Source organism: Falco punctatus (genome assembly GCF_963210335.1).
Source record: "Falco punctatus genome assembly, chromosome: 6".
NCBI lineage: Eukaryota > Metazoa > Chordata > Aves > Falconiformes > Falconidae > Falco > Falco punctatus.
In genome coordinates this window covers 85611088-85623970 of record NC_137585.1, presented here as the reverse complement: position 1 = coordinate 85623970, position 12883 = coordinate 85611088, and the positions used below count along the sequence as shown (strand labels likewise).

The 12883-nt window shown below is 35.8% G+C and overlaps 1 protein-coding gene across 3 annotated transcripts in view; it reads right to left on the bottom strand.

The window, feature by feature from the left end:
• The window catches only part of MLC1 (modulator of VRAC current 1), a 49362-nt gene that overhangs the window by 13171 nt on the left and 23308 nt on the right, over window positions 1–12883 (bottom strand). For 2 of the 3 annotated variants that reach the window (XM_080393996.1, XM_080393995.1), the window contains exons 3-9: window positions 12039–12222; window positions 9832–9921; window positions 7695–7748; window positions 7503–7604; window positions 1896–1997; window positions 892–963; window positions 307–423 (exon numbers count right to left, since the gene is read on the bottom strand). In XM_080393996.1, coding sequence (XP_080250122.1) covers window positions 307–423; window positions 892–963; window positions 1896–1997; window positions 7503–7604; window positions 7695–7748; window positions 9832–9921; window positions 12039–12218 — 717 coding nt within the window. In that variant the 5' untranslated portion in view covers window positions 12219–12222. The remainder of the gene's footprint in view (window positions 1–306; window positions 424–891; window positions 964–1895; window positions 1998–7502; window positions 7605–7694; window positions 7749–9831; window positions 9922–12038; window positions 12223–12883) is intronic. The other variant, XM_080393997.1, reaches the window with a different exon arrangement.

Here is a 12883-nt window from a genome sequence, read left to right as displayed (position 1 = left end):
GACAAGGCATTTCACTTTTAATACCCTTGTTTATTACTCATTTCCATTTTACAAAACTGAAGACTGAAAACGTATCAGAACATTTTATAAGAACCAAAGTACTGCAAATCAAAATAGAACATGCATATTGCATAAATATATTAAGTAAATTGAAGTGCTAATTCATTTGCTAAACACCAACTGCCAGTTAGTATTCGGGCCAAAAATATATTCCAGTAGGGAGTGGAAAAATGAAAAAGTTAAAAAAAAAGGAAAAAAATATCTAAGACTTTTTTTAGAAGAGTACCTTCATTTTGCACTACTTACAGCAACTAAGATCCAAAAGAATGTTACTGAAAGGTATGGACCTGAGACTAGAACATCCATATTCAAAGCAATTATTCCACCAAATACTGATGAAATTCCAATAATCACCTCAATTACCTAAAACAAGGAAGATCACACAAATTATTAACAGTGCATTTGAACACCAAATTTCCTATTTGCATATAAAAAGGAACTCACTGGAAGGAAAAAATGCATTTATGCTATTAGCTATACATGAAGTCTATGTTTTTTCAGATCTAAAATATGGTAAAACTCAAGCTAGTTAAGGGAAAACAAGATTAGCTTCATTATATGTATTTATGCTCTCATTTATTAGCTCCACTGAACAGCAGTTCAGTTTATACTATTTATCCTTAAGTCACTGAGTAGTCTCTTTCCTATTATATATGGCAGTTACCATTTATCTTGCAATATACTAAAAGGAAACATTTTAAGATATATCTCTCTTTCCTGTCTTTATCCTTTCATCTCTTACCTACACTGATCTCCTGGCTTTAAAAAAGTTTAGCACTTAAAAAGTGAAAGAACAAATTAATTTAATGAAAGAAACAACACTTTTCTTACTGAGTATGACTTCAGAATTCGAGTAGGAAAGCTGACGTTGCTCAAAACGATGGTACTGTCATATGCAGTATTCTAGAAGGGAATAAAAAAAGGCATGATCAAAAAACCACACAAAGCAATACATTTCTTTCTAATAACCTGTACAACTTGTTACAGATCCTAACAGTGGCTGCAATGTCTGGTTGGCCCATCAGAGCTGACAGTGACGTGCTACAGTGTTCGCCAGTGTCAGCAGACCACATCAATCACATTAAACACAAATGAGTTGGTCACAGATTAGCTGTTATACAAGCACCATTCAACAATGAAATATGGTCATCTTGTCTCCCCTTTCCACCTTCAAAATATATACTTTTTTCCTGAGCCTTCAGATTTTACTGATGTGGACAAACAGTAACTGAAGGAGGACAGTACACTATACGAAGCAAGCATACTTCCACGGAATACAAAATGTTACAGCATGGTTGCTTCATTATTACCTGAAATAAGTACTGTTGTAGAAAAATGAGGGTGGATTTGGAAGAGCACTTGTGACTAAACAAATTTTTTTCTATAGCTTCAAATCTTGAAACCAATATTCATTGTCCAGATACTACCAAATCAGCATACAGGACAAATACTTTCTCCACCTCAGGCTTCAAGATGGCATTGCTCGCATACATACAAGTCACAGTATTCTAACGTATCAAACATCATTAAGCTTTGCAGAACAAAACAGAAATAAAACACTTGCCATGCCTGTCCATAAGATACTCAAACCCTGTGCTGCATAATTGCAACTGGTCATTATACAGCAGGCCCACTGCACTCTAAAAGATAAAAGAGTCTACTACTGTTTAGTACGGTACTTTCATTTATCGTTCAAATCTAGTTCTACCATATAATATGAACTTATATACTGGCACTGCCAGTAACTTGTCAATATATTTAATACAGGAAAAATCAAGTATTTTTTTAACACCAAACAAAAGAAAAAAACATTTTTAATCCTTAAAGTTACCTACTTTCTTTCTTGCGCAGCAATCTTCAGTAGACCTAGCTGAAATTATGACAGTAGTTGCCATGAAGATTTCCAGCAGAATAAGTAGAATCAAGTTGAAATTTATCTGTCAGTAAAATCCCAGACATAAATGGGTTACATCTTCCATATTAAAAATAAAGGAGGGGGTGGGATCTAGCAGGATCCAGCAGGCTGTCTATTTTCTGTGACATTTAGACATATCAATTAATTAGAGACCTTGTTAACTCTTTTCTTGGTTCTTGCTGAATTTCTAGGACAACACTTAGCTGTCTACATAATACTCAGAATGCCTAATTAAAAAAGAATAATTTATTTCATTTATGGGAATAGTCTGCCTGAAGATTTTATCACTCTCTTCCAGAAGAGATTTAACAACAAGAGCATGATTGCTAGGTATGTTTGCATTTTGCAGGACCTTCCATGTGAAACCAGAACACTGCAGCAAATGATGGAAAATTCACAGGAGCAGAAAGAGGACAAACAAGAGCAAGCCTGACTAGCCCAGGGGCAAAGGCAATCCACTGGTGCAGCAGGGGGGGAAGGAGGGCCACAGCCTCCCAACCCCTGTGCTGCAATCCAAATGGTACGATACAATATCTAATACTGAATGAAAACACAATCCATAGAACTGGGCCAAAAATCCTAACTCTTGTGCTCTACATAATGCTAGTAGAGCACTGACAAACACTTCATAGTTTAATAATTCTTGCAGGTCTAACAGACAACATGATTGTGTAAAAACCTGGAAGCTGCCATTCCTCCTGCCATTGCACATCTTCAAGAGACAAGTAAGTGAATGTAATACTTATAATTTCTCATTGGTTCCTTATTATCTCATGAAAAGAGTGATTCAGAATCATTTTCCAGAGGCACACAAGATCAGCAGAGTGAATCTCCCTTTCTTGTCTTCAAAACCAACATGTTTTTCCACTGGCAGCCCAAGAAAACATTTGGAAAACATCTGGTCAGGCTGTTGGGCAAAGCACCATTAGTTTAGGGAGAAATTACTCCTTTCAGAACCTGTACAATTATAGCAAACCATTGTTCAAGGACTTAGAATTATATTGTTCCCTCATGTCAGACCTGCTTTGTAGATAAACAAATCCCAGTTTTTCTCTGACATGTATCTTGAAGCACAGGTTTTTTGAAAAAGATCATAAGTGGCAGATTTGAGAGGCTTTTTTTGGGCACTGAAATTCATCCATCTCAGGAAATCATAATTGGAACTATGTGCCTTGCAGTACAAAACAGACTGTACAGTTGTACTAGAGCCACAAACAGCAATAAATGTCATAGTGGTAAGCTTCTAGGGAAAGTGCTAGCATGAAGAATAAAGACATTATTTGGCAAAAGATGAGGTGTCAAACATGCAGCCTGCAGAACAATTTAATACAGCCTGTAAATTCCCATGATTTTGATGTGTTTTGACACATAGCGCTGGTACTGATGTGAGCTAGCAAGGCCACACTACACATTGTAACACCAAGTAGATGTATAAGTTTGAGTCCAGAAGCACTGTAACTACACTGATGGACTCATTTAGTGCTAGGTATAAGAAGTAAATAACAGTAATTGTAAAAGTAACAGTAAATAAATTAGATTTTTTTAATTTAACTTTTATCTTTCCAGTATGTTTTTTTCTGATATGACGTGTCTAGAATATCAGATAGAGCCTTCCACTCAAAATTAATTAAATACCTCTAGATCAAATTAAAAATATCTCATCTCCAGTTTTGAAGTTTAGATGGTTTTGTTATTTTATTTTTTAAAAAGAAATACAGCTAAAGCTATTAGTAACTACCTTTTTGTACTATCGGTAACAATGGGAAATTTAATGTCAGATTTCTAAGCACTACAGAAACTTCTCCCTGCAATTGCCACTGTACATAGAATCTATCGCCAGATGCAGAAAACCAAGTAAGCTGTGTCCTTAGTCCTCTTCCATGACTAAGGAATGTGCAAGTGCAACTAGGTAGAAACTAGTAGATTAGCACAACTTTAATCCAATTTTCTCTGAACCTGCACCAGGTATTAAAAACATGATTCACTGAAACAGTACGAAAGGGTTGAATTAATTTCAAGATTGAATAACCTGAAGTTCAATACAGTTGCTTAAATGCAGACTTTTACCATGATTTAAGATATCCTGCAGATGTTTCAAGACATCTGCACAGGTCTGACAAATAATGACAGAGAACCTAAAGGACACTGATGCCCTCTTGGACCAGCAGCTGAAGCAAGGCAGAACAAGTCAGCACATACCTAACTGATACACACTCTTAGAGTTAGGTAACCAAATCAAGCACTGACACCCCAGTATCTGTGTGCACCCACGCTGCCTATGCTTCCACTACTGCTAGTGGAGACCTACTCTATACAGACAAGAGAGGGAACCCCAAAAGCTACTGGGCCAACCAGTCACTAGAGGCAGGGTTCAATTATACTGGCTGCTAGTGCCACTTGAAATACTCAAGCATATTGAATGTGCCTACATGACTCGGTTGTATGACACAGGACTGATGGGAGACTCTCACTCACCTAGAGTAGAAGCAGCAGTCAAGCAGAGTATCTCACAGCACTTTCAAAATAAGAGATGTCTAAGTTCAGGCCAGGGAATCCTGTCTTAGCCATCTATGCTGAGGGAAACAAGATTGTACTGCAGGGTCCCAGTAACTGGATCATCTTAACTACAATGGAGGTACAGACACTCAACTTGCAAGGAGACAAGATATGTATATACTCAATATGGAGTTAATTTAAATCCTGTTCAAGATCTGAACACTTTCAGTTGTGGTGGCCAGCATGCACAAGGTTCCACTCATTTCTGTCCATCAGGCTTCTTACTCTGAGAACTGGGAATGAACAGAGTTGCAGCAGTGGCAGTTTGCATCTTTTACATACTGTTTCCTTCATGTTGATAGCATACTAACCACAGAACTGCACCCTGCTGGAGTGGTTTCACAGAGTCTAGAGCATGGCTTGTATCTTGCATTCCATTTATCTGTCTAAAGTAATTTTGTGGAGTTATCCATCAACATGAGTAACACTAAGGAGAATTACCCAGGTCCTTTATAAAGGCGTGGGGGTGGGGGTTTTAAATGTGAATTGTCTTAATTGGATAAACTTACCCTTTTTATGAGTCTTACTGCTTTTAAACCACTGGCAGTGAATTTGCATCAGACCTAGTATTTTCTTGTGCCATTTCCCATGGGAGGGAAAATAAATATGATGGTGAAAGAACAGTTAAAGAAATGGTATTCTACATTTTCTTTGTACCACATGGGTAATGGAAAACAGCTGGCAGCAAGCTGACAAACAGTGAGACTGTCCCACTGAAACCACTGTCCTTCAAAAAGGAGAGCAAGTCAGCACCATGAATAACTCTTAAGACAGAAAGGTTCAAGAAAGCTTCAGAGTCAGCTTTGCACAGTTATCCTGACTTATCTTTATTCAGTGATCAATGACATGTAATGGACATGTAATAGGCAAGTGAAAATAATTAAAACCACATAACTAAGGATGTCTTGTGGATATGATTGTAGATAACTGACATTTGGCAAAGAAAGAATTTGCCTTGTTATAAATTTAGTGTTTGTCACTTATACTTTCCCAGTCTGATATAATCTCTTTTTTCAAATGGTTTGATCTGCCTTGAAAATATGAAGTCTATTAATATTTTATAATAGAAACCGCCAATTTTTATGCAATCTAAAAACTACTCACTTCAAAAGTATGCTGCAAGTGAAGTTAAGTTTTTACACATAAGGCCAGCTCAAAGCTTCTCAAGAGCATAAGGAAAATTGATTTTATCACATGGGGCTCATGACAAAATAACTATTGTGGTGGCAAAATGAGTCCCTTGGGCCAACCTTTCCTGGGCAAACATAGTCCTCCACTGTCTCAGCACTGTGATCCTGTCTACCAGGAATGCAAAGTGTCTGGTAGTGTCCAATGACACTTCTCTGCTGTTTTCATTCAGAATACTTGGACTGGTTTCTAATACTTGAACTCTCTACCAAGAAAGGAAGGGAAAAGTCTATACCCCCATGTCTTGTACATAATTCATTCAGCTCTAACTGCCTAAGTCACTTGAGGGGGCAAATACATGCAGGAACTGCTACACTAGCAAAAAGCTAGCAAAGGCTGTGCAAAGAATTCACTGCTATAAACTCTCCCAAGATAAACACAGCACCCAGGGGGACTTGACACTGTCCCATCAAACACAGAGCAAAACTGACCACATCTAAAGCCAGTACTACTTGAATTCAAGTGATCTGACTGTCCAGAGTGTTAAATCTCCACAGCTCTGAGTGACTGCAGTACTCCATCTTTCTGAAAGTCAGGCCAGCTGCACAGAAATGTGAAGCTAGACTTCATTACTTAATTTAAAAAGTAGGTTTGAAAGTATTGGCCTAATATACTGCACTTTCCAAGTGAAAGTAAACACAGTTTAGAGGTTCAACATTTGTGAAATATGGAGCTCACCAGATGTTACTAAAATAGTACAGTTAACTCCAAAGCAAATTATCTCTGCACTACTTTTCTATTAGAAAACTTTTGTCACTAATTCAGATCTGCTATATTATTATAGGGAGTCATTATTACTGCTGAGCTGTTAGTATCACAATAGCCGATATAATAGTGGGAAAAGAACTGAACCATAACATGATAGCAGTCATTAACCTTCACACAAAATGTATGACAGAGTTGTACTGAGCATAGCTATTCTGTGATAGTCTATTATGAATATTCATCAATGCCAACAGTAATACCTTATGTAGTATATAGGTCTCAGAACATTTTACCGCAGGAAAAAAAAAAAAAACAAAACCAAAACCACCCTATAGTTCTACTGTTTGGCTTAAACTACCAAAGACAGATGTTAAAAGGTTGTGACTCAAAACTAATGAACTTTTCCCAGCATGAAATGTGTGTGCTTCAAATGACATAACTGCTGCATTCTCTTTGTTGATGATGTATGAGAAAAACAGTCATCAAAAGTTTCTTTCCTGATAGCCTCAAGCATACTAGCCATTAAAGAAGATCCAGGAAAGGATTATACTTAATCTCATGATGAAATATCCTAGCAGAGGCACTGTTTGGGACACCTTCTCATTTCAGTACGATTTAACCCTAAAAGCTGGCTAATCTACAGGTGAGCTAGTAATTAATTTTCAATTCTCTCTTCTGATGCTGCTCTTTCAAAAAAAAAAAAAACACAACAAAAAACTGGCTACAGTCAACAGAAAAATAAACAGTCAGTTGATGAAACTGGATCACTTTTGAAGATCTAATGCATGTTTTTGAACTTCGAATACAAGAAGACAGGAAAGTAATTTCCATATTAATCTCTAAGTTAGTTGTCCCATGTACCTTTTTAGCCATGTAAGTTTTCATCTCCGATGTCAATTTTCCAGTCTTGTCTTACTCAGAAAAGTAAAGCTACTGCTAGATGATATTTCCTCACAGACTAAGTAGGAATACTGGGTATTAACAACAATGTAATTACATGTGATCACCACCCACCTCACCCCTTCTATTTTTTTTTAACAAAGATAAATGTAGCATAATTAGTGTCTCAGTAACTTACATTTATAGCTGATGGATTGAGGACAAGTTTGCATCCAAACCAAATTAAACACGTTGTTGTAACAGCAAACGTAGAGACAAACAGAATCTGAAAATTGGGTATCTGAAAAACAATTTCAAAATGGGTTTCTCTCTCATGGTAACCCCAGAGGGGGAAAGGAAGATATAACTGCCAATAAAATCTTGTACTCACCACATTAATTTTATTCCTTGCTATAGCAAAGCTCACAACTGCTGAAGGAATACACTGGGGAAATTAAGAGAGAAGACTAATGGGATATTCTGCACAAAAAATCTGACATATATATGTATTTCTTTCTATACATGTAATTTATTTGGTCTAAATTCATATTTCAGTTAACTTAGACAAACAGAAATCAGAAACTCTGAGAGAAGTCTGTCACTCTTGTACAAGCTCATTAATTACAATTGGTATCTGAGGATTACAAGAGGTTTTAAATATGCCTTCCATATCCCTCAATTTTGACTAGCTACCCAGCACAAGTGATGAGTAAAAGAAAGAAAGTCTTTCATGCCTTTGTTAAATTAACTCTAGAAGGCCTGAGATCCTTAAGCAGAACAAGACAAACACTACTGCCAAACTGGGCCTCCACATTCTTTCAAACAGACAAAGTCATGGTTGCATAAACTAAAATTTGGCCAGTCTCAATACAGTTCTGAAGAACTCCATAAAAACTGATCTGTTGAGTCAAATTACACCTTAAGAACTGTGCCTGGGATCTCCACTATGTTCACCAGGAACTGTGTTTCTATAGTTAAGGGCAGAGCTAAATGGTAAAATCATGCATAAGTGGAAAGTTTCACAAAGTAATTTCTCTATCCCTTAGCTGTTCCCCACCACCATAGATATGCTACATGTACAGATCCAGCTGTTTTACACAAATACATAATGTTACAACATACTAATAAGCAAAATAAAAATACACTCAACTAAAATTATTCTAAACATTTTCATGTTAAATACTGAACCATGTAACAAATGCTGCGTTTCTTTTATCTTTTAAAGACAGAAGTTCTAATTATCTTTTCAAACATCTGCACACTGATGGCTTAATAATGGAACCACTATAACTGGATTACTAACGACATTTAGAACTCTTGGTAGCACTTCCTTAACACCTAAATGACCTGTATTTAACATAATTAAAACATCCTTTTATGTCCTGGATACCCTAGAGTCCCTAGAACACTACATGACCATGCTGATGCAACTGACTACTACTACTAGTCAAGATGGTTAAAACAGTCTAGAAAGCAACTCAGCTCATGCTAAAATAGACATACAGTAGTCAGTTAGCTACACAGCTCTCTAGGCCCTTCCAACTGTATTGACTCCATTATCTGAAGCAGCAGCTCTAACACCTTGCTCACATACAGACACCCAAATGTACACAACTTTATCCACGGCAAACCATTCAAACCCAATGTCAGAGCAAGACCTCTGGAAATTCTCAATAAATACAAAATTAAAAGAGACAAGATCTGGGGCAGAAAAAGAGACATCTCAGTAATTAAGACTAATGTTGCAGAGAATAACACAAAGATACTAACTTTAAAAACTGTTTCAACTTTATTCTAACACCTCTAGCAGAAACAAGTGACAACTCATTCATAGAAAAACTCCTGGGACTTGTTTAAAGTAAAGCATTAGTCTTGCACCTAACTTAAAACAAATAGGCAAGTCATGAGAATAACGATAGAACAGAATCCTGCCATGAACAAACTAAGTACAACAGACTCATCTTATGCACATAGATCTAAAATGTAGATCAAGCATACATAATACATATTAAAAAAAAATCTCCCTAAAAATACACTAAAAAAAGACTGGACTTTGGAAAACAACAGATACCTTTAATGCATATTTTACTAATAAAATAACAGTATTCAAGAGAACTTAAGTCTGCTTCAGCACCTGGAGATTATCGCAAAATAAAATGAAAAAGTAATACTTTGAAATACAATCTGAAATACATTCTGATAGCATTTAGCCAGGAAATTCCCCAAATGCATAACAACGCAAATTTTCTTAAAATCGAGCACAGAAATACTGTTCATGCAGATAATTACTGCATGCCAGTGGTGAGCTGGTTAACAAAAATGGTAGCACAAACCAGTTGTCTTTATGACATCTGCTATTCCCTTAGCAATGGGATGAAAACCCATTTAATGAACTGTTAAATATAATTAAATCTTCCACGAAGAAAGTTAGTAGTAGAAAGACAGAATAAAAGACAATAAACCCACAAAAATTATTTATGATTGATTTTGCTGTCAAACAGCCACAGAAAACAATTAAGAATGCTTACTGAACCTGCTGCACAACGTAAATAATCCATTTCAGATGGAAAAATATTTCCCAGATATAGTGAAAATCCAGAAGTAATAAGGAGGCAAGTCTACAAAGCAACAAATAAGATAAATTAATACAAATAAAAATATTTTTAAAAGCAATTAGGCAGACAGAAATCAGTAATTCCTTTCAAATTAAGCTACTGATGAATATTTAATAATGCAGTCTTTGTGTGATTAATTTTGAAGAAAAATTTCAAAACATGCTGAGTTCTGAAGATGCTCTGCTGGTTACCAAGACTTAATACTGAACACTATAATCATGTTTGAATCAAGCATTGTGCCCTGACTTAGCAAATACCTAATAAAATGCTCAAAAGGTAATTGCAGTGTTTGGTGGTAAAAATGTTTCAGAAACATCAACTAAGCCTCTACTTTGCATTCTCTGCTTGGCTCCTCCAACATTCATTACACATATGGGCAGGTGGGCATACCAACTAGAACATAGTAACAAAAATAGTACTATGATACATTAATGAAGATTCTTCCACCTTCCACACTCCTGCCTCCCTCCAAACTTTCTTCCTGCTTTGGTTCAGTGGCACACTCATAATGTCCAATTCCTCTTGTTCCCTTGCTAACTATTCTATTTATTTCATAATTATCAGTTACAGCCTCAGCAATAAATGATTAGTGTATTCTACTAACATTTTTTGGTTTTGCTTGTCATTCCTCTGAGTAGGCATTTCTTTGAAGGGGCAGGGGAAGATGAGAGACAGAATGGCTCTTTTGTTCTAACTGGGTATTTTTGTCATGTTACAAAATTATGGGGGTCTTTGAAAAGTCCTTGCCAAAAAATGACAGAAAATAAGGACAGAGAATTCTGGCAGACTGGATGAACAGCACTTAAGGAGAACACAACTTGAAATTGTGCTTGAAGCATGTTGAATTGTTCTCGCACAAGAACAGCCCAACTAGCAGCCACTTTGAAGTCACTCGACCACTCTACAGTTTGCAACTGCTCCCTAAAGTGGATGGTTCTGTTCACTATGACTTTGTTGCCCAGCATACAGACATCCCTTTCTGGACAACGTCTTTTGAAAGAGTTGAGAGAGATTAACCACTACAATACTTGGGAGAAAAATCTAATTGGAGTTTATTGAACTAGTTTATTAATAAAATTGCTTTTTCATTTATTCATGAAATTCATACTTCTTGATAATATGACTGCAGCAAATTATCATTAAACATTAGTATCTCAAATCATTCACAACTCCTCATTAAAAAGGAAAAATCTAATTACAGACAGTTGTCCTTTTTGACAATTAAATCTGAGAAAATTTAATGCAAAGAAAGCCAGCTCTTCTTCTGCTCTCTCTTTATGTAACAGTGCATCTGAAAGGAAATCCAAATTTCACAGATTGCCAGAAAGGAAAAAATGTTCAGCTGTTGCTATGAAAATAGGGCAATACTTTAATTTACTGCGCAAAACCAAGTAATTACCGTATTAACAGTGAAATATTTTTAGCTCTTAGTAAAAGTACTTTTCAAAACACATGACCTGACAGAAAAAGATCAAATTCTAATTGCTATAATTAAGTTTAATTAGCTTGGCTCAGAACATGAAGAAGCATATGTACATGCAAGATCAGTGTCCTATGATGCTAGCAGTGACACAAAAGTTCAAATCACGGCGACATTCATTTAAGAAACTCAAGTATATACCTCACTATATGAATATTCTATCAAATAAATACATGACTATTGAACCCTGAAAGGTGAATGTGGCAATTAAGTACCATATATATTTTAATGACAAAATGCTACCATGGTAAGTAAAGTACTTTTAACAGTTAAAAAATCTTAAAAGAATGCATATGATCAGGACACTTTATACCCTTTACCAAAATGCACTGTTTATACATACATGTGGGTTGATATTTACCACTGCCACACTTATTATTGTCCGTTATGCTATATGATTAAAGACAAAAATCAGCCTTCATATTGCATCTTTGATTAGTGCAGAATTATCCACAGAATACCATTAGTCAATTAAGTGTTACATTCTAAATTTGCTAAACATGTTCCTTCCTATACAAATATTTACATCTAATACTATCAGCGATGAAATTCTGAGTCCCCAATGTGAAATAATCTGTTGATTATTGGGCACTAAGACCTCACCTACATTTTCAAATTCTGTATCATTTAAAGTACTTACTCCCATCAGCAAAGAAAAGATCCATGTTCTGTAACTAAAGCAAGGATGCAGCCTTTTTGATAGCTGAAGGTCACTGGATTTGATATCTGGTATATAATTTCCATTCTCCTGTTTTCCCCGCTCCAAAGTTGGCATCCTGTCATAGCTAAATTCTTCTCTGTAACCTTCTTCCCTGGTCATAACACTTCACAAAGGCAATTAAAAATAGAAACACAAATGATGAAGAAAAACCAAAAATATAATTTAGATCCTTCACATGCTTAGATCCGTGCTCAACTAGGTTTTTGTCTATTTAAGACAAAATAAATGAAAGCAGTATTTATTAGTGAGCTTATTTACATTCCAAAATATGTAAGCATTCTAACAACTTACTTGCATACAATAAGCAAATTACATAGCTACAGTTCATAATAGTACAATATAAATGCAAACAAAATGAAAGCCTGTGTATGTATGATACCTCAATGGACTTTTATTTCAAGATCTAAAAACCATTTTTGGAGGTGTTTAGTTTGAGGGTAACTCTACAACCAAAGCAGAAGTCTTTCTTTTCTTTTAACTCTAAGATAAAAAAGGTGTTTAAACACATTTGGAAATTAACTTCCATTTGATTGTAACACTTCTTATCAGGTATCTAAAACGACAGACTTCACTACGAGTCTGATGAACTCATATAATCCAAGTAACTCAGCTACAGCAAGCTGTTTCTAATTTACCCGGTATCAACCATTTCTCAGGTTCACTTAGCCATTTTTTCTTCATCTCACTACTTGCCAATCTGTTCAAATACCTTGAGGAGTATCTTATATTAGAACTAAGTTACTGCAGATTTTTCAACAATTAAA